Below are 23262 nucleotides of genomic sequence, written 5' to 3' on the forward strand. Positions count from 1 at the left end.
CCACGACTGGCATATCAAGGTCGTTAAGCAAAAACAAACTAACTTTAGTCGCCAAATAATCAATTTAAAATGTGTTGAGGTGACAATAAGCAAATTTTCCTTTCTCCTTCTGCCAGGGTTCCTATCTAACTAGAACAGATGTTAATGAATTAGTGTTAGTAGTCACTGTTACAATATACTATAACTAATTATAAGCAAAGAATCTTTTTATGTTAATAAATGTGTATTAGCCAACTGGTGAGTTGGCATTTTGAAAAGTAATATTTTATGCCATTGGAAGTTGTTATACTAAATCTCTTACCAATTCTGTTTTTAAATTGGTTAAGTTTCTTTCCTAAAATTATCTTATTTCTTCAGCTTATTGCTTTCTTTTCTCTTGAAGATAGACTTTCCTTTACCAATACATTTTTCATGCCGAGGTGTCGTTAAGAATTTATTTATTCCTTCCTTCATTGTTCTTTGAGGTCTCTTTTCCAAATGACAGAATCTCCAACTTCTACAGCTTGAAATTAGTGACATTTTAATTCTAACTGAAAATTGTATTTAATTTTATTTCTTTCCCAGGGAGTTCCTTCAGAACCAGGTCCCAACCCACCTAACTTGCTGAGCAAACAGCTTTCATTTCTTCCACCTGTCATATTTGACAGGCCTCCACTGGGCAAGCATTTTGAGATGTCCTTGTGGATTGTCAGAAGACATATTTTCAAGTAAGCATTTTAGACATTTATTACACTGCAGTGGAAGAGATATCCATGTGATATTTATCGTCTCTTCACATATGAAAATACGTCTTTTGAGAGGTCCTGACCTCTGATAAGGCAGGGCTTCTAGAATTTTTATAAAATTCACTAGCCATGGGATCGGTGATTTAAAACATTTACTAGCAACGATTAAAAATTCACTAGCCCTACTTCTCTTTAAGTTAATAAAATTTTACTAAATAATAGTAATAATCAGATATGTCACCTAAAAAGGGAGATACAGCTTAAAAACACTAACATTGGGGGTTCAGGTGGGGGCAGGATATTTATATTTACAAAATAATTAACTGCAACATTTGACCCAAAAATTTCACTAGCCGTCAGGCATGGCAATAGTAGTTATTTACTAGCTCAACATTGAATATCACTAGCCATGGGAGTGGGGCTACCATAATCTAGAAGCCCTGGACAAGGTGATAGACTGTCATTTAGTACAACTCCGCATAGATCTTCATGCAAATAGTGTGCACATGGTTCTTTTGATTTAAATTTTTAAATCGGGGGAGGGGGAATACTTGCTGTTAATTCTTATGATTAATATTAGCAACATAATTTAACAAAATATATATTTTAATAATTTTGTTGAGCCTTGAATATGTTTCTAATATTGTGTATGTAAACTTCATTGATGTGTGGCGTAGGAATGCAAAGTTTCATTGATAAATAGCAAAATGAAGTGACCACAATATGACATAATTTTGTTAATTGACTCATTTGGTAAGGGATGTCATTTTCCTGGTCTTTAATCTCTGCATTTTCATGTCTTGTTTAGTTACTTTGGAAGTCATTCTGTGCAATTGTTTTTTAATTGATGTGCAGTGAAATAAATAAAATACTATACTCGTTCCTGTGTAAGACCTTTTGTATTACAACTCGTGTGTTTTTAATCGTACATCACTCGCTTTTGCTTGTGATGTACGAGTGAAAACACTCGTAATATAAATGGTCTCACATGGAAACGTGTTTAGTATTCTCTATATCTAAAAATGAAATGCACAATTTCTGTTGTGTTTTAAGATGGTCAATTTTTAGCAAAGAATATATTTAAGGTCCACAGTCGAGAAATTTTTGACTGGCCTCGGTGGCGTCATGGTTAGGCCATCGGTCTACAGGCTGGTAGGTCCTGGGTTCAGATCCCCGTCGAAGCACGGGATTTTTAATCCAGATACCGACTCCAAACCCTGAGTGAGTGCTACGCAAGGCTCAATGGGTAGGTGTAAACCACTTGCACCGACCAGTGATCCATAACTGGTTCAACAAAGGCCATGGTTTGTGCTATCCTGCCTGTGGTAAGCGCAAATAAAAGATCCCTTGCTGCTAATTGGAAAGAGTAGCCCATGTAGTGGCGACAGCGGGTTTCCTCTCAAAATCTGTGTGGTCTTTAACCATATGTCTGACGCCATATAACCGTAAATAAAATGTGTTGAGTGTGTCGTTAAATAAAACATTTCTTTCTTTCTTTCTTTTTCGAGATATTTTTGAAGTAAGCATTTTAAACATGAACATACCGATTGCATTATTTAAAAATGAAATGCACAAATTGTGGTTGAAAAGTTAAATTCTATTACGGTACTTTAGGATGGTCAGTTTATAGCAAACAGTATATTTAATGGCAGCAGTTGAATTATTTTTTATTTGTGATTTTGTTTTTTTGTTTTTAGAATTCTTCAGTGAATGTCACATTTGTCAGTGCTAACCCTCGGAATAGCATAGGGGTAAGTTTTAACATTCTGTTTGTACAGATAATGTCTCAGACTGATTTTAGTATAAAATGTTCAAGGTACTGTAGATCTTGAAATTAATGCGTCCCTAAATTAATGCGAGTGACGGTGGGCAGACTAAAATGCGACATGAAATTAATGCGAGTGGCCTCCCTTTGAAATATTACTTTCCTAGTAACACACCTCCGTGTACTTTTTGGTTCACTCCAAGTTACGGTTGTCTTCAATGAGATCAAACCGGCCTCGGTGGCGTAATGGTTAAGCCATCGGTCAACAGGCTGGTAGATACTGGGTTCGGATCCCAGTCGAGGCATGGGATTTTTAATCCAGATACCGACTCCAAACCCTGAGTGAGTGCTCCGCAAGGCTCAATGGGTAGGTGTAAACCACTTGCACCGACCAGTGATCCATAACTGGTTCAACAAAGGCCATGGTTTGTGCTATCCTGTCTGTGGGAAGTGCAAATAAAAGATCCCTTGCTGCTAATCGGAAAGAGTAGCCCATGAAGTGGCGACAGCGGGTTTTCTCTCAAAATCTGTGTGGTCCTTAACCATATGTCTGATGCCATATAACCGTAAATAAAATGTGTTGAGTGCGTCGTTAAATAAAACATTTCTTTCTTTCTTTTCAATGAGATCAACTTACTAACATATCTGTGTACACATCAGTTAACCTGTTTAGTCCTTAGTGTTTTTGGTGAGATCAACTCCAAGCATATTTTGCAGCGTTCAATTACGTAACGGGTATGGTTACATAAATCTGGTTAAACATTAGCATATATGTACCATTACACTTGTATCTTCCTAAGAATGTAGATATATTTCAAAGTAGTAACAAAAGAACAATTCACCCAACTAATTTACAGTGAACTTGATCAGTGAAGTCAAAGAAACGGTCGACCTCAGGATTAGCATGCTAAAACCCATTCACACGCGATGTATCGTGTCGGCTTTTGATAGGATGATGGCCAAAGACCCTGCAATCATCAAGCATGGCTGGCATCTTGTTAGATTATTGTACAGTTAATATGTCTTGTCTACAATGAATTGTGCTCTAGTTGTTTTATAAATGTATTAGAATTTTAATCTTTGTTTTAAAAGTGTGACACATAGCTTGCTGGACTAGTCAACAATTAGTCAGACTTGCCTACAATGAATTGTTTTCCAGTTGTGTTATATGTTAGAATTTTAATCTTTGTTTGTTTTGTTTTAATAACGTGGGATACATAGACAAAACATAGAAATAAATGTGTCATATTATTAATGCGAATAACACGAGCTCGCATTTTTCGCATTAATATTATGATCGCATTAATTTCAGGATCTACAGTATCAGAGAGAAAAAAGTTGGTTGAAGTGTGGTGTGCCAAATGAACAATCAGTTCTCTTTTAAAGACTTATGTAATCACAACAATACAGTGACAATACAGTATAATCTTTGATAAGGGCACTGTGTAATGTTGGAAGTTATGCCTGAATGACTTTTTTGGAGGGGGCGTACAGACATACACCAACTACATCATTGTGTGAAGTGCATGGGGGTATATATTAATTCTGCATATAGTAGATTTAAAATGTACATTTCTTTTGCTTTTAGCAAACTAGTAAAACATTTCTAACTGTGGAGATGTTGAAAAATGAAGGTAGATGGGAAGTGATGGCTACAGATGCTAACTGGGAAACAAAGTGAGTGTTTCAGTTTATTGTAAATAATAAAGGATATTCATCAGCCAGTTGTTCACAATCTTGCTCTGGTTAACGTAAACTAGATTTTCTACAATAATGTGGCTTTAAATATCCTTTTGAACTCCACTGTGTACAGACCAGGTTAGCAGTCAGTGTAAGAAAACTGGGAGTACAACATTAACAGCAAAGTATGTTCCGAATAAAATTTGATAGTCAGTTTTGTAGTGGTTTTTAGTGTATTTTAATGTATAAATTAAGTGCAATGAGGCTTGAGATTTGCAATTAATCAGGTTGGACAGCTTTGCCATTAGTGAAACTGATTAATATTTTCATTAAAAAAGACATTTAGATCATTAACCAGATTGCTATTTATGTTTGTATAAAGCTATTATATAGTTTGTGTGGGAATTCTTAGGAGGAAAAAAGAATTTGATTTGTAATTGAAGAATAACTGGTATTGTGACACTTTTCAGTCATTTATGGGTTTGAAATGTTCTTTGATGGTAAACAATATCTGAATTTTGTACAACTTTATTTTACTTTCGTACTATTTGACTTACTTCTTTCTTTCATTTATTTCATATTTGCAGGTTCGAGTGGCGAATAACCAGTATGCTACTGGGTGAGAGTTCAGCAACCATCACGTGGGATATCCCATCCTACATGGCTCCATGTGACCTATGTTATCAAACACTTTGGCTACAGCAAGAGTTTGTTTGGCAAGAGTTTGTCTGTAACGATTACGCCATTCTCAGGGAGATCCAGTACCTTTAATGTGCTGGCAAGCCGAGCTTAAACCTGAAGCAGTTCCACAGGTTAAGGGATATTGAATTGTTATTAAATTGTGTTATTAAATTAATGGTGGCCTTTTTATAGGTATTGCTTGCCCATTATTATTTTTATTTTTTGGTACAAAGTATGAATTGAAACCATACACTTACATATATATATATTGAATCTTAATAGACCAATAAAAAATGATTCAAAATGTAAATAGGTAAAACGTGAATATAAATTAGTCAATGGGAAATGTCACCAATTGCATATTTATGGTTCCAGAATAAGGCGAGCGCTAAACCAAGCTATATCCAGCCCAGGTATATTAACGGTCATCTAAGTGCATGTGATTGGAGGGACACTTGGTTTTTTGATTTCTATACCTTAGAGTGATTTATTGTTGTACTATATTTTTGATACTGATTGTTACATTTGTAAATATAACAATATATTTTGTTAATTATTTACTTCTTTGAAATACATTTATATGAAAAAAAAGTTGTTTTGTTTTTGTTAAGAACTTTTGCTCAACTTGTTGTGGAATGCTCCTGCAGCAGCTTAGCATATTTTTTATGTTTGTAATAGGACATGTTATAGGAGTCGTTCTAGCCAGTGCACCACGACTGGTACATCAAAGGCCGTGGTATGTGCAATTCTGTCTATGGGATGGTGCATATAAAAGATCCCTTGCTGCTAATCGAAAAGAGTAACCCATGAAGTGGCGATAGCGGGTTTCCTCCTTCAGTATCTGTGTGGTCCTTAACCATATGTCTGACGCCATGTAACCGTAAATAAAATGCGTTGAGTGCATCGTTAAATAAAATATTTCTTTCTTTCTATAGATGGAAGACATCACTAAAGCACCTTGATTTAGTGATCATTGACTATTGGATCTCAAACATTTGGTAATTCTGACAGTCCTAGGAGAAGAAACACGCTAAATGTTTTGTTAGTAGCAAGGGATCTTTTATATGCACAATCCCACAGACAGGATAGCACATGCCATGGACTTTGATATACCAGTCACAACTGGCTGGAACGAGAAATAGCCCAATGGGCCCATCCTAGACTGACCATGCATCAGACAAGCGCTTTACCACTGGGCTATGTCCCACCTCTATATCGATTGAAGGTTTTGGTTGCAATCACTATCTACTGTAACCATTTGTGATCCCATATTTCATATCGGTTTGTGGATCATAAGTTCGTTCTTAGCTACTTTGCAGTAGGAGTAACATTTGTGGTAGCAGTGGGTTTCTTCTCAATTTAGACCATATCAAAATAACCAAGTGTTTAAGCTGGACACAAATAACTGTTATCAGTTTGTCAAATTTGGTCACAGAATGAGTTGCCAAATTCATGTTTCACTTCGTCAAAGGGCCAGAATGACAGTTGATCTACAAAGGGCGTGCTATTTTTGAATTGGTAATTTAACAAATAATGAAATGTATTCACCAAATTCAATTTAATTTGCGTTTGTCGATTTGAACAACAGCTTAAATATTTATAACTATATGGTCACAAACTAGCATAGTTTAAAATATACTGTGGTCTCATTAAACTTTTCTGTACTTTCCTGAATATTGCAAGTCACATTTGGAAACAACAGCCATGAGTTTAAAATGGGCCTTATTTAGCTCACTTGGTAGAGGACTTGCCATAGAATCAAACCATTTCTGTGCGCCAAGACTGGTATGTCAGTCTGTAGTATGTCCTCTGGAAAGTGCATAATATAAAAGATCCCTTGCTGCCAATGGAAAAATGTAGTATGTTTCCTTTGTCTACAAGTTAAAAATTACCAAATGTTTGACATCCAATAGCTGATGATTACTCAATGTGCTCTAGTGGTGTTGAACAAAACAAACTTTAACCTTAAAATGACCTGGGGTTCTTTAAAAATGTCTTTTCCTTCACATTCAAAAGGTGGCAGGGTGACATAGCTCAGTGATAAAGCTCTCATCTGATGCACAATCGATCCCAATCAGTGAGCCCACTGAGCTATTTTGCAATTCATCCAGTATTCCACAACTGGTGCAACAATTTTGTTTCTTTTGTTTAATGACACCACTAGAGCACATTGATTTATTAATCATTGGCTATTGGATGTCAAACATTTGGTAATTTTGACAGTCTTAGAGAGGAAGGGATCTTTTATATGCACCATCCCATAGACAAGATAGTAAATACCACAGCCTTTGAAATACCAGTCATGGTGCACTGACTGGAACGCGAAATAGTCCACCACCGACAGGGATCGATCCCAAGCAGATCACACATCAAGCAAACGCTTTACAACTGAGCTACATCCCGCCTCCTGGTGCAATAAAGGCTGTGATATACATGTACTGTCCTATTTGTCAGATGGTATATATATATATATAAAAGATCCCTTGCTGCTGTTTAAAATGATCGCCCTAGGAGGTTTCCATTCATTATCTGTGTAGTTCTTGACCATATTTGGAGAAGGACGTGGTAAAGTGGTCACCTGATGCGTGGTCTGTCTAGCATTGATCAGTCTTTGAGCTATTTCTTGTTCCAGCTAGTGCACCACGACTGGTATATCAAAGGCTGTGGTATGTGTTATCCTGTCTTTGGGATGGTGCATATGAAAAAATCCCTTGCTACTAATAGAAAAATGTAGCGGGTTTCCTCTCTAAGACTATATGTCAGAATTATCAAATGTTTGACATCCAATAGCTGATGATTAATAAATCAATGTGCTATAGTGGTGTTGTTAAACAAAACAAACTAACCAGTCGCCGATTTATAAATTAGTGTGCTCTTGTGGTATCATTTACAAAAAAAACTTAACATTTTTGTTATCCCAACTAATGACCCATGACTAGTATATATATACATGTATCTGACTATGTCATGTATTGTCCTGTCCGTGGGGAAAATGCATAAAAAAAATTCCCTTATTACTAATGAAAAATATAGCTGAAGATAGCACAACTACCATATGTTTAACATGTACCCAAAAACCAATGATTAATTTATCAATCTGCTCTAGGGGTGTAGTCAAACAAAACAAACCATAACTTTCAAAATATGGCATTGATTGTCATATGAAGAGACAAATTTTTTTGCGTAGAGCTTTGTAGTAATTTACGTGGAAGTAGCACTTAAGAGATTAGTTTCGGTGTTTTTGGAAACCAACATGACGTCTGCTGGTAAATGATGTTGACAATAGCAACAACCTTTCGCACAATGTTTATAGTATATTCCTAATGTAGATTATCACTTCTGGGTTTTGTGTGTGTGTGTGTGTGTGTGTGTGTGTGTGATAGGCTAGTATACCCACTTCCGGTCTCGTTGTCATGGTTTCTTTTGTTTCACGTCACATCCGCTGACCTTCACCATAGCATGTCTTTCATTGTATATTATATTTGTAACCAGCTAGCATAGATATGTATCATGAATTAATGTCATTTTTGTCTTGGAATATTGATGGACTTGCAAAAAAAACTGGAAAACCCTGAGATCCAAGCATATTTGAGGAAATATGACATTATAGCACTCCAAGAAACTCATTCTAGTATCCATAAAATTGATGTTTGTTCATCACTTGAACTTTTGAAGGATACAGGTGAAGCGCCAGTTTCGGATCACTTCAAACAAAATAGTGAATTCTGTCCACATGCGCGCGTATGACTTTAAAAGAAATTCTTGATAATAAAGATAATCAACCATATAAATAAACAGTGATATAAAATGTAAATTTAGGTAAACATTTGGCACCAAAAACAGTGTTGTTCGAGCTGGCGTAGGCCTACTTACGCCAGTTGTGGATCACTTTGTTCAGTTCCGGATCACTTTCGAAAAATAGAGGCTTACGCCTTCAAAAACACTATTTCCAACATGTTAGCACTTTCAGCACGTTCGTGGATCCTGCCGGACATATTTTATGATCATTTGCAACTCCATAGGGTTCCCACCCCCCTGATTACGCCCCTAATTAGCAATTTCTAAAATCGATTGAAAATCAACGATGGCGTCCCACGAGTTAGATTTACGGGGCGTGTGTCAAAAGTAAAGGTGCGCGATCCTTATTATTTTCGTTGTGTACTTTCAACAAGTTAAATTATATTTGATTTCTGGCTTTCTAGTACATGTATATAATAATAATAATTAATATTATTATTACTAATAATAAATAATTGTTTTCATTTATTATCGTATATATAAATAATAATAATAATAATAATTGTTTTCATTTATTATCGTATATATAAATAATAATAATAATAATAATAATAATAATAATAATAATATTATTATTATTATTATTATATTGATGACTTTTAAAAGTCACATTTTCTTTGTGAAAGGAACAAAGGCTTGAAAACAGAAAGAAATGACATATCAGCAAAATATCAACTTAGTGACTGTTTAGTATTTATCATAATACAGGGGCGGATTATGCTTTAGAGATGTGTGTGTGTGGGGGGGGGGGGGGGGTATGTAAATGTTTATAATTTGAAATTATAAATTTTACAGGTTATCTACGTGGTGGGGGTGGGTTTTTTTTTATAGCCGGATCTAATCCGCCCCTGTTTAAATATTAAAATTAAGCAAATAATTTTGAAGCAGGACGGTTAGACCCCTTGTTAATAATGATAAATATTAATATAGTGACACACACTAAACAGTGGATTATTAATTATTAATTATTATTTTTGACGTGTTCCAATTGCCCGTTTCTGGTTAGTCTCCCACCCCCCGCAAAATAATTCCTGGATCTACTTCTGAATACAGAATTATTTGCAACGATGGTCTAAAGGCTAGGGCTAGCTCAGATTGACCATGTGAATACACAGATCAGTGGCCGACTGACTCTCCTGCATCAGAATGCGATTGAGTAAAACAAAAATTCCACTGAAAAAAATAATCCACCCTATAGTGGTACAGACTGTTTAAATGCGAATTAAAATTAAGCCGAATAAGACATTTTCACTTCGTTGACAAAACCAAATAGAGGACCCCTTCCCCCTCTCTCCCAAAGTCGAGCAGTCGAGTAGTCGAGTATGCGAAAAGCACGTGCAATGGCACATGCGAAACAGACCACTGGCGGCGGCATGGTTTTAGAAAGGTCCTCATGTCAAACTTGTGCCGATTCTTTTCTTTGTACACTAAACTTTTTTTTTCTCTCTTTTTTTTCAATCGATCAATCAAGCAATCAATGGGGTGGACGGCTCTCACACTGAAGAGGGCGGGCAATATTACTGAATAGTCTTATGGGGCAAATACAAGACACGTGTGCAGCACTTTTAGCGATTCTAGACTGGCAATCTAACAGGTCATACGGGCTCCTATTTTTGTAGAGGGCAGGGCAGACTGATTTTTGCCCGAATTAAACGAAAATGGAATTTTTTAAAAAACTACATTTTATTTATATTAGCCATATTTGTGACTGACTGCGGCTGGTATTTGTACGAATGGCTAATTACATGTAGGCCTACAAATATAACGTGAGAGACAAGTGGACGAACACTTAAAATCGTAGTTTCAGTTTATAAAATACGTGTCTTTACATTATATACATATTGTCATTACCTGTAGAAAACAAAAATAATACAAGAAAAATAGGTGGACCTACAACGATTAATATATTTTGTAGAGGATGACTGGCCATGGGACGAACAGTCTAGGGCTACTATGACATGGGGCCCCGAGACATACAGAGTCGAATTATTATGAACTAGTGGTTAAAATGACGAATCAAGAGAGGTTTAAGAAGAAAATAATAATAATAATAATAATAATAATAATAATAATAATTATTATTATTATTATTATAATTCCACCGTGTTCAACGTTTTTGAGTCTTGAGATAAACCCTGCGTTCATCGCCCCATCTAGCGGCAGTTACAACGTAAATACTTCCGTTTTGTGAGTGATCCGCAACTGGCGTATCAAGTGTGTCCCCTTTGAGGAGTTACAGTAAGTCGTTTGCAGCATCACTTTTCATAAAACCTGTCATGCAAAATCTATATATGTTTCCCCAACTCGTACTATAAAATTTCAAAGGATATAAAAAGAAAAACATCAAAAACTTCACCTCTCTTTGTAAACGTCTTCTTTTTTTTCATGTCGTCTGCTCGTGTAAAGTTTTAATAGTGGTTAGGCCCCTATGTATCACCGTCCAAAATAAAACCAAGACTATATACTGTTAGTTATTTTACGTCCAATTTCAAGAAAAATTTATTATTTGTTTGTTAGAATATTTGTTTAATGAAATTTACATAGAAATGACTAAAAATTGAATATACCGACAGACTGATCGGTAACTACAGGTGATCGTGAAGTGATCCGGAACTGGCGCATCACCTGTATAAACGAGTGCAATAAATACCATGGCAAAACAACTGGTATGTGGTTCTGTATTTATTACATACCACCTTTCTGTATTATGAATAAGAAAACTTTAATTAAATACCACTTACTTTGTCTGAAAAGCTGGCTAGGGCTATGACATCATTCTGGTGAGCACATACTACGCCTGAAAAAATTTGTATCACACAGTTTAAAAGATTTTTGTATTATTGCACAATGAAAATTGTTTTTTATTACTCTAGTGAAGTTAAATGGATATGTAATAAATATAAAGAACTTCACATACACTGCTTTCGCTTCCTATTTATTGCACTAGTTTATTTTGCACAAGAATATATACCACTAGACCAGTGGTATGTACTTTCGCAAAATAAACTAGTGCAATAAATAGGAAGTGAAAACAATGTATGTGAAGTTCTGTATTTATTACATACCTCCTTTTATGTTTTACAAAAACGTTTTTTAATTTAACTTCATAACAACACTTTGTTAAATCTATGATCAAAATACCTTTGAAAGGTCCAGATCACACATATGTATGATATAAAATTTATTTATCACACTGTTTCAAAATGTCTGTATCACTATAATAAGATTGAATAGGTAATATAATATACCACTCGTGGTGCACTGACGTCAATGAGCCCATCGACGGGGATCGACCCTAGACCGACTGCACATCATATGAGCGCTTTACGACTGGGCTACAGCCAGCCCTAGGCATCAGCAGCATTTCATTATTAGATTACAAGACGTAAACTAAATAATAAGTGCATTTTAGCATATACTATATTATCAAAAGGAGGAGATTAAAAAAAGAAAATCTTTTCACTGAAATGCCAATATGTTACTGGCGAATATATATTTAGATTGGCGAAAGAAATTGAAGATTGGTGAATTTTTTGGCGAATAAAAATAGCAACCCAGGGCTAGCCCTGATTAGCCCTACGTCATAATCGTGATGGTGCGATGCCCTCTTAAGCATACATGAATATTTTTTTTTTTCTGCTTTATTAATAGTTTTTAACAAATAATTTATGCTCAATAAGTTAAAAATACAAGGCTGCAATCAATGTACACCCCCTCCCCGGCTGTTGTTTACCAAGCCTGCACTATTTAAAGATATTGAAAAGTTACAGAGCTCATGTTTATTTTGAGCCCACTCACGACTGTTTGCGAGACTTTTCTCAGCTATTAACAGGGTAAAAACACCCCAGAGAAGTGTTTTGGGGCACAAAATGTCAAATAATATACACACAATGACACATGGGCCAAAATCCTTAAACATTTTTGAACCAATGCCAGCCATAAAAGAATGGCTCACGAGTGGAAAGGGAACTCACATCATCTACGGCCATACAAGTGGTCACTAAGGCATACATCAACACAATAATTATATTTAGATGAACAAGTGGACACTACCAAACAAATAACAAAGTTTAAATCAACAAATGGACACTATTTAAAAAATAAAGTTTAAATCAACAACTAGAGAAGATAGTTGATACTACTGGGCAGACATATGCATTTAGTACTTCCTAGGTAAGTGTTGTAACCTATTGGCAAAATTCTTTATTTGTGCAATTAAACCAATTACTTTCAAGATTATTACACTATTAAGCACCGTATTCAATTAAATAGGAGTAACACAATTGGTTACCTTAAGAAGTATGGGCAAGTGGAAAAATATATGGGGCAAGTGAATATCTGATTGACACTTGCCCTGTGGCAAGTAATATTTTTGAACCCCTGTTTACCTGACATGTCTCCTTGTCATTGTCTCTCCAGCTGGTTTGCTGTGCACTGTACGAGTATGAACAACACCAACAGACTGATCAGTGGAGACAACAAGGGTTACGCGTCCCAGCTCTTTGAGAAACTCATGAATCCCGACAGTCTTCCTGGACAGGTACGTACTGTAGGAGAACCACAGCAGTGTAAGTTGTGCATTTATTAAGACGCCAAATGGCCGATGTATTTTTTGTGTTAGTATGTTGTTAAACATAGATTCATTCATTTTATAAAGACTTCACTTCAGCTTGGCTTGAACTTAACAATTTGTCTCCCACAGCAATTTTTGAAAGAATTGCCATGGGTGAATCAATCGGCCCACAAATGGCAATTTTGAGCCTGCCTTAGGCAATTTTTTAAACGTGAGTTTTGCTGCAAATAAACATGACTGAAAGGTATTTTGCCTTATGGAGACATATTTCAAATGTGTAAATGTTAAATACTGGCAGATAATGTACATCAGGTGTATACATTTTGCTATTGTTGAGGAGTTTTACTGATGGTACAAAAGTACTGTCGGTGATGCTCTCTACCTATGGTAATTTATATCTCAACGACGGCAATTGCTGTTATTGCCATCATTAAGTTCGAGCCCTGCTTCAGTCACAGACCTTGCTGTTTAAGGGGAGCCAACACTCGCTCGCCATCACTCTTCTAAGACTACAGTTCAAGGAGAGTAATTGTTATCTCCCCTTGGCATGTGAATGTATATGGTATCAAGATAGTAATATCTTAAATGTGCCTCCATAATCATTTATAGAAGAAATTGATCATTCCCATAATTTTTCCTCATTCCATTACAAGGTTTAGATTAGTCTTTCACTTTTACAAATTGTGACTTTACTAGGACTTGGCATTTCAGAACCCTTTCATTTTCCTAACTTGCAGCTTGATAGCCAACAGTATAGTCAGTAAATTATTTAGCACTTTGGTAATTTTGTGGACTGCTTGGAATTCACAAAGTTATGTTCCACATCACCAAGGACACTGGGTTTTAGGCAATGTTATTCATGTCCATTCTAAACATACTGTTTTTGAACATTAGTAGTAGAGCATTTAAAATTATTTATTTCTATCTTAGCTTTGAACGTTAGTAGTAGAGCATCAAAAATTGGGTCTGAAATGTTTTTAAACAGGTACAGTTCCTCAAGTAACTTACACATTTATGATGTTTTAAGATATATATTTTATTCATTCACATTACTAAACCATGTAATAAGTCTAAAAACATGTTGGTGAAACGCCTCTAAATCAGACATCCATGGGACCAAGTAAAACGTCCACTTTTAAGGGGCATCTGAGCGAGTGTTCCGCAAGGCACAATGGGTAAGTGTAAACCACTTGCACCAACCAGTGATCCATAACTGGTTCAACAAAGACCATGGTTTGTGCTATCCTGCCTGTCGGAAGCGCAAATAAACGATCCCTTGCTGCCTATCGTAAAAGAGTAGCCTATATGACAACAGCAGGTTTCCTAAAAAAAAAAACAGTGTCAGAATGACCATATGTTTGACGTCCAATAGCCAGTGATAAGATTAAAAATCAGTGTGCTCTAGTGGCGACATTAAATAAAGCAAACTTTTTTTTAAAGGTTCTGTTTTCTACTGATATTCACAAAGGGACGATGAGAAACATCCAGTATTGAGGGACCTGGTTTAGAGGAGTTTTACTGTACTCTGCTTTGTTATTTCAGGGTACATTTGTAGCAGCATTTGCTCAGAGTAATGAAGGGGACGTGTCTCCTAACACTAAAGGACCTCACTGTACTGACAGTGGCCTGCCCTGCGATATCCTCACCAGCACGTGCCACGGAAGGTAATACAAATGCTGTATGGGAAAATAAGGTGTCGTATTGTATTAGGGCAGGTACTTTAGTTTGACATCCAATAGCTAATGTCTTTTTATACGCCCATCTATGATGGGTCATATGGTATGGCATCGTCCGTATGTCCGTCTTAATTTTTTCTTGTCTGGACCATATCTTGCATACAGATGCATACAGGATCATCAAACCTCACATGTAGGAATAACTTGGGATGGTGGTGTCGCATATTATTACAAGGTCACTGTGACCTATTTTTCACGGTCTACTGCACATAACAGTAAATCTTTGTCCAGATTATATCTTGCATATAGATGATAGGTGATAGATTCTGCCATTTGTGCTATGTTTGTAGAATGACAAATAAAAGATCCCTTAAGCACTGACCAAATGACAGCCTATGTGGTGACATCGGGATTTCTATCTTGTAGAATCTGTGTGGTCCGTAACCATGTCTGACGCCATATAACCGTAAACATGTCTATTCGTTGTTAAATAAACGGTGGTTTCATTAAGTTCAAGCCCTGCTTCAGTCACAGACCTTGCTGTTTAAGTTTAAGCATGAGCCAACACTCGCATCACCATGTCTCTTCTAAGACTACAGTTCATAGAGAGTATGTGTTATTTCCCCTTGTTTGTGAGTATATATGGTATCAATATAGTAATATCTTAATATTTTTTCCATAAAAAAAAAAAAAAAAAATCTTTTTTTCCAGAATGATTTGTGTGTTGCATTTGGACCGGTTGGAAGAGACATTCACTTTTAAAGTACAAAACTCTACTCGGGAGAAATAGCATTTCAGAAAGCTAAAGTAATCCAATGTCTGCAGCTTACTAAACAACAATATGAGAGTTAATTGGAGACCCAACTGTATTGACAAATTACAAATATACAAGAGTAATAATGGGGTTTTAACATGATAAACCATATAATGTACTATAGTGTAAAGAAAACAAACCTTTTATCATGTTTTTTTAGTAACCATTTAAGTTTTACTTTTTAAATGAAATGGCCAGTACGTTAGTAGTAGAGCAACAAAAATTGGGTCTGTATATACTTTACTTCAACCAGGTACACTTTTTTAAAAGTAATGTCAAAAATGTTGATTTTTAAAATATATATTTTTTTTGTTCACATTACTAAAACCGGTATATACTCTTCAAAAGAAGAAACGCAAAACCACATTGTCAAAAACATTTGGAGAATTGATTTAATTATTGAATGGTGAGTCCGATAATTAAAATGTTGCAGGATTGTTCACAATTCACTCTAGTCCATTGTGAGCACAAGTGATAGGACACACCTGGAGTCAATACCGGGTGTGGCCTCCGCTGTTGACAACGCAAATGGCATCGCCTGCCCATTGAAGCAACCAGAGTAGCCTATGACAACAGGGGGATGGTGGCCCAAACGGTGTGCAGGCTGCTGCCAGCTCGGTTTGACGTCCAATAGCCTGTGATCGCTGTAAAAATCAGTGTGTCCTAGTGGTCCCATAAATAAAGCTCAATTTTTTTCAAATCCGGTTTTCTACTGATATTCCAAGGGAGGATGATTAACATCCAGTTCTGTAGGAAAGCCGTTGTGAGACGTTTGTGTGAGGCCTGGCTTTGTCATTTCAGGGTACACTTTGTTGCAGCATTTGCTCAGAGTAATGAACGATGTGTAACACTAAAGGATCTGGTCACTGTACTGACTGTGCATGCCCAGGATTGCCCTGCACGAGGACCAGGTCAGTTCTGCCAGTGTGTGAGATGGCTGCCCACACCATGACACTACCCCCGCCGAATCTGTCCACTTCCTGCACGCAGTTTGCCGCATAACGTTCACCACGACGCCTATACACGCGACATCTATTAGGGCAGGTACATCATAGCTAATGTCTTTTTATAAGCCCAGAAATATGGGGTCATATGGTATGGCACCACACCTGTATGTCCATCGCAGTTTTTTCTTGTCTGGACCATATCTTGCACCACTGCATGCATACGGGATCACGGTGTTGTGGTAGGAGATGAACCTGGAACTGGACGTGTCGCATTATTACAAGGTCACTGTAGACCGGTTCCGTACGGTCTGGTCGGATATAACAGCAAACCTGGTTTTGCCAGATTATATCTGGCATATAGATGATAATGATAGATTCTAGGTTTGTAGAATGGATGTAGGGTTAAGCCCGATCAAATGACCGTGGTCGACCGGATTCTTCACAACGGTGATAGATTCTCCGTGTTGCTGGTCTTGTTTGAACAGTATACTCAGTTGGTGCTTGGGGACACATGGAATGCCCTTCTAAACGCCGTTCTGGATTCTTTGCGTCTAGTCGGCCGATGGTTGTTTCATTTGGTTCACTGAGACGTGGCATGTCCTGGAAAGTACATGAGGGAAAGTACAAAAATCATCGGAGAGAAATAGTTTCAGAAAGCTAAAGTAATCCAATGTCTGTTCAACATACTGAAACAACAATATGAGAGTTAATTGGAGACCCAACTGTATTGACAAATTACAAATATACAAGAGTAATAATGGGTGAACATGATAAACCTTAATGTACTATAGTGTAAAGAAAACAAACCTTTTATCATGAACCTTTTTAGTAACCATTTAAGTTTTACTTTTTAAATGAAATGGCCAGTACAACAATGTAACAACAATATACAAAGTATATACTTTACTTCAACCCTCTCACTCTTTTTAAAACAAATGTCAAAAATGTTGATTTTAAAAAAATTAATTTTTTTTGTTAAGAGCGTAAACCGGTATATTAACCTTTGCCATACATATGGTTTGTAAACTTAGCTTATACACTCTGGCAATGCATCACATTTTGGTGGAATGCAATCATCCAAAATATTTAGGAGCGAGACGTAGACCATTGGTAAAGCGCTCGCTTGATGCGCAGTTGGTGTGGGATCGATCCCTGTCAGTGGGCCCATTGGGCTATTTCTCGCTCCATACAGTGCACCACAACTGATATATCAAAGGCCGTGGTATGTGCTATTCTGCTAATCGAAAAGAGTAGCCCATGAAGTGGCCACAGCGGGTTTCCTCTCTCAATATCTGTGTGGTCCTTAACCATATGTCCGACGCCATATAACCGTAATTAAAATGTGTTGAGTGCGTCGTTAAATAAAAAAAATAGAAAATAAAAATTAATCCGAAATAAACGAAAAAATATATATTTGGTAGAAGAAATGTAATTGTTTCAATTAAATTCTGAACTGGTTTTGAAACTTGAGTTGTTGAATTTTATTGTAAATTGTTATATTGTTACTGTGATATTTCTATTTTTTCACAGCTCTTTGCACTGTTTTAATGTAATTGGTGAATTTTTTCTATTGATTTTGATCAAAACTACTATGTTTTGTTTTAGTACCTGTATGATGCTGCCACAAAACCGATCTCAGGACCAGTAGATTTCCGTCACAGCTATGTAGACATGCCAAATGTCAAAGTCTCTTCACTCAACTCGACTGGAAATGTATGTAGCAGGGGTGGGGAAAAATAAAATTGTCAATCGGTCCCACTTGATGTCATCATTAACGGAGGGGGGAGGGGAAAAAAAAAAAAAGGAATAAAAAAAAAACATCAGTGAAAAAAAACCCACCCCACAAATTGTATATATTTTACATAATGGAATAAATAATATAAAAAAGGAATAAAAGCTATGAATTTAAATCCCATATATGTATAAAAAGTATGAATATTCAGTACTGTGTCCTGAAAATTAATAAAAGATCGCACCGTTGAAGCGTTTGACAACCTGAGCTAGCACATGTTTAGACAAAGAGATTAATAACTCATCACTGATTGGACGAAATTTTACCTCTACTGGCTCTTGAGATAACCAGTACATGTAGCTGTTCTGCTTACTCCCACTTGTTAACAAAAAAGTGGAAACCTTTTGTTAATTTTAAAATCCTTTATAATTATTGGATAGACTACATTGAACAGTCAACAATAAATACATTTATAGATTATTTCAGTATATTTTATGCTATTTCAAGCAGTTTGTATTGCACAAAAGTCTCTTGCTTCAGACTGGGACACTCGACCCGACAAAGCTCCGTACATACATGTAGGTGTTGACAGGTGTTGATTGTAACCAGTTGCAAACTCTGGTTCCTTTGTTTTAATTGGAGTGTAATACCTTGATGGCTCTCTCACCAAGAATGGTGTTATTGTTAACGTCTGTTTAATCTCTTGATCAGCTCGGCAACTTTGACAAAATTAATGTCTAGCCTAGTGGTTGTGGATTGACACTACTGTAGGTCCGACTTCAGTGACTGACGATATATACTTAGGCAGACTTCAAAATCACAGACGTCTTGCCACTAGCCATATTGACCACTATTTATTTATTATTTTAAATCATGCATGAGATACCGATGTCTGGGCAGGCCTGTCCACTTGACGGATAAGAATTTGTTCCAATAATAGAAATGGACAGGTGCTTCGGACCGACAAGAATGACAAAAGTGGGACCGGCAAACACACGTTTTTAAAAAATAATTTCGGTCTCAGAGATCGAGAATCGGTCCCAGACCGGGAGAAAAGGGCTTTTCCCCACCCCTGGTATGTAGGCCTATTCTGTCAAATAGAAAATGTTAGTTTTTTCCAGTCCCTTCAAGGGATTAAATGTGATTCAACTGGCGGGACGAAGCCCAGTGGTAAAGTGCATGCCTGATGCGCGGTCGGTTTAGTATTGATCCGCATCTGTGGGCCCTTTCTCATTCCAGCCAGTGCATCAGTACTGGTATATCAAAGGCCATGGTATGTGCTATCGTATCTGTGGGATGGTACATGTAAAAGATTGTTTGCTACTAATGAAAAAATGTAGCAGGTTTCCTCTCTATGACTGTGTCAAAATGACCATAGGTTTGACATCCAATAGCAGATGATTAATAAATTAATGTGCTCTAGTGGTGGTGTCATTAAACAAAACAAACTTCTTTAAAATTCACTTTTCTTTAAGTGCCAATTACGTTGTATATTTGACCCACATACTAGTATTTTACCACATCTCGCCTTAATATTAAGTTTAAAAGTAAACAATTTAATTGTAATTTGCTTTTGTTTACAAAACGCTCTAACAGATGGCATTTACATAACATCAATCCATCATCAACAAAAACAACAAAAAAAAGATGATGGATGTCTGACATCAAGGATTGTCAAAATAAAACTCAAACAAAAATTCTATTTGCCACATGCATCTGGCAATGTGAATTTTGAACCCCTGCTCTTCATGAATTATAGGCTCTAGACAAAACTGTAATAGTCTTGAGATCAATCCCTGTTGATGGGAACATTGGGCTATTTCTCGCTTCAGCCAGTGCACCATGACTTGTATATCAAAGGCCATGGTTTGTGCTTTTTGTCTGTGGGATGGTGCATATAAAAGATCCCTTGCTACTAATGGAAAAATGTAGCTGGTTTCCTCTTTAAGACTCAAAATTACCAAATGTTTGACATCCAATAGCTGATGATTAATAAATCAATGTGCTTTAGAGATGTCTGTTGTTTCTTTCATCGTTTCTCATTTCATTTGTAAATGCTTTATTTCCTGATCTGTGATTGTAGTAGTTTGTTGTTCAGGGCAGGATTTAGCTTAGTCAGTTGAGTGCTCGCTTGAGGTGCATGCATCACAGGATCGAATCACCTTGGTGGATCTGTTCAGCTGATTGGGGTTTTTTAAAATTCCAACCAGTACACCACAACTGGAGAAATGCTGTAGTATGTGTTTTCCTGTTTGTGGGGAAAGTGCATATATCCCTTGCTGCATTAGAAAAAATGTAGCAGGTTTCCTCTGATGACTACGTGTCGAAATTACCAAATGTTTGACATACAATAGCTGATGATTGATTAATCAGTGTGCTCTAGTGGTGTTGTTAAACAAAACAAACTGTAACTTTAATTTGTTGTTCAGTAGGGACTGCATTTTTTATTTAATATTTTAACAGTAAAAAAGGAAGAACAAATTTATACTGCTGCTGAAGTTGTAAGATATAAAATATTTGGCTGGGAATCGTTTGACCTTATATTATGACAAGCTAGAATACTAAATCTGTGGTAATTTGTTTTATAGATTTCTCTTTGTAAACCCGCTATGGGGTACAGTTTTGCAGCTGGCACTACTGATGGTCCAGGCATGTTTGATTTTAAACAAGGTAACTGTCTGTTAATTTTGTCTGTAGTCATTTTAAGAATATTTACAAATGAATTATTTTTGGGGTAATCTGTGTGATCTGGTGTTTAAAAAATATTTTATTATGATAGGGTTTGTAACAGGCCAACAACTGCTTATAAGAATAAATCGGTTTTATTTGTTTACCAGTCTCACTGCACCATTTTTGCTCCTTGTGTTGGTAACCAAAGGTATGTTAAAAACCAAGGGCCAAATTTACAAGGCCTGTTTTTATCAAACAGACGTACATATTAACTACATACATTTATTATACTTAAACACCTGGGGTTTTTTAAGAGTAGGACGAAACTTATTTCTTATTTGTAAGAAAATTAAAGTAAATTTACCTCTATCCGATAGCGTATCATTTGGTATATCAAAGGTTGTGGCATGTGCTATACTCTGTAGAGTGTATTTTTTTCATGCTGGGGTATAATTAAACATTCATTTTTTCATTCATTGGTTTTCGGCAAGTATTTTGCTTGACAACAATGGCGGCACGTCGCGGTAATTTTCAGGGATCGATAGCTGATTGTAACAGCTAATTTGATAATAAATTTGTTTTACCAACAACGAAAATTACCAAATATTGCAATATGAATCAATTGGTCAGAAAACCACTGTTATCGGGAATAATGGACATAAATTCAAATGCCCGTAAGTAAACGCAACTTTTTCGATTTTTTGCCAAATTTTATTAGCCGATCTAAAATAATAAAAATTACAAAAAAAGACACGAAAATAATACTTACCGATTCATATATGAACTTTATTTCATGTATTTATGAAACATTTAAGTGAATATATGTGAGTAAAAATTATAAACTTGTACCCACTCAACGTGGTTTTTGTTAAAAATGCATCCATAGTCTAAAGGATAAACAATCCCTTTTTTGCTAATGGGACAATTGGTTTCCTTGGAAGACTGTCAGAATATGAAATATTAGAAATTCAATAGCAATCGTCAATTGATGGAAAAGAAAGAAAGAAATGTTTTATTTAACGATGCACTCAACACATTTTTATTTACGGTTATATGGCGTCAGACATATGGTTATGGACCACACAGATTTTGATAGGAAACCCGCTGTCGCCACTACTCTTTCCGATTAGCAGCAGGGGATCTTTTATTTGCCCTTCCCACAGGCAGGATAGCACAAACTATGGCCTTTGTTGAACCAGTTATGGATCACTGGTCGGTTCAAGTGGTTTACACCTATCCATTGAGCCTTGCGGAGCACTCACTCAGGGTTTGGAGTTGGTATCTGGATTAAAAATCCCATGCCTCGACTGGGATCCGAACCCAGTACCTACCAGCCTGTAGACTGATGGCCTAACCACGACACCACCGAGGCCGGTCCAACTGATGCATGTCCTGTAGAGGTGTTCTTTAAAAAAAAAAAAAAAAAAGTTCTCTGATGTACACCATTAAAGGGTGTGTACTACCAAATCAAATCCCATAGACGACAGTATTAACGTGTGGCTAAAACTCCTACCTGCAGCTTATCAGTTGACATAAACGCCACAGATATAAATGCTACCACCCTTCCTCCTTTGAAGTGAATCAGAAAGAAAAAAAATGAGGGTCAGGTTGCACATTTCAGAGATAACTGGTAGTGTCTATGACTACCCCAGCTCCAAACAAAATTTGAGTACTGTTTTTTGCAGTTACCAGTGTTCAAAATTGATTTTTTTTTTTGCAGTATCCCAATTGGATACCAACATTTTAAAATCTGGTATCCCACTTGATAATTTAGTATCCCACTTTCGGATATGGTAACCTGATATTCAAATATGAAGCAAGCCAATTTTAATTTTATTAAATAGAAAAAGGCTGTATTGGTTGAAAACATAATGGCTACTTGCCTTTTCTGTGTATTTCAGTGAGGAAATATTGTTATGGCATAGCTTGAAACTACTGTTAACTTCGCCGGTAAATGACGACTTTATTGGTGCAACAAATATTTTTTTTTACAAAACATTATATGGTATCCTGGCGGGATACTGGGTTCTTGAAGTCTGGTATCCAAAATTAAAATCTGCTATCCCCGGGATATCAGGATACTGTTAATCTCAAACACTGGCCAACACGCTCACATTTATCACCAATACCAGGACTTGTGGTGTTAACCTCTACTGGTTTTCCGTTCTCTAGGTAAAACTTCAACAAACATATTCTGGAAC

At 36.4% G+C, this 23262-nt stretch overlaps 1 protein-coding gene and 1 long non-coding RNA gene across 10 annotated transcripts; both read left to right on the forward strand.

The window, feature by feature from the left end:
- Positions 1 to 114: 114 nt before the first annotated feature.
- Positions 115 to 5053, forward strand: LOC121366299. The gene is made up of 4 exons (XR_005957146.1): positions 115 to 707; positions 2423 to 2476; positions 4079 to 4167; positions 4758 to 5053. It is a non-coding gene; the product is annotated as an uncharacterized LOC121366299 (long non-coding RNA).
- A 3182-nt stretch (positions 5054 to 8235) lies between these two features.
- Positions 8236 to 23262, forward strand: LOC121366298 (neutral ceramidase A-like). Of its 9 annotated transcripts, XR_005957144.1 has the most exons (7): positions 8236 to 8499; positions 11404 to 11429; positions 13069 to 13189; positions 14765 to 14886; positions 18265 to 18372; positions 20980 to 21061; positions 23234 to 23262. XR_005957144.1 is itself a non-coding variant. In XM_041490794.1 (5 exons), exons 1-5 carry the CDS (start codon positions 8395 to 8397, stop codon positions 21127 to 21129), a joined length of 525 nt encoding a protein of 174 aa, XP_041346728.1. In that variant the 5' UTR covers positions 8236 to 8394; the 3' UTR covers positions 21130 to 21395. The 9 variants fall into 9 exon arrangements, 7 of the variants coding, with proteins under 7 accessions (XP_041346728.1, XP_041346731.1, XP_041346729.1 ...); XR_005957145.1 differs by lacking the exon at positions 20980 to 21061 and having other exon boundaries at positions 23234 to 23251; XM_041490794.1 differs by lacking the exons at positions 18265 to 18372; positions 23234 to 23262 and having other exon boundaries at positions 14765 to 14885; positions 20978 to 21395.

The sequence above is a fragment of the Gigantopelta aegis genome, unplaced genomic scaffold (genome assembly GCF_016097555.1).
Source record: "Gigantopelta aegis isolate Gae_Host unplaced genomic scaffold, Gae_host_genome ctg5262_pilon_pilon:::debris, whole genome shotgun sequence".
NCBI lineage: Eukaryota > Metazoa > Mollusca > Gastropoda > Neomphalida > Peltospiridae > Gigantopelta > Gigantopelta aegis.

Bases quoted from the DNA above. Each gene is read 5' to 3' on its own strand.
- LOC121366298 (XM_041490794.1), top strand. From the start codon at position 8,395: ATGGACTTGCAAAAAAAACTGGAAAACCCTGAGATCCAAGCATATTTG. The intron at 13,190-14,764 runs GTACGTACTGTA...TTGTTATTTCAG, and splicing joins CCGACAGTCTTCCTGGACAG to GGTACATTTGTAGCAGCATT. The intron at 14,886-20,977 runs GGTAATACAAAT...AATTTGTTTTAT, and splicing joins CACCAGCACGTGCCACGGAA to AGATTTCTCTTTGTAAACCC.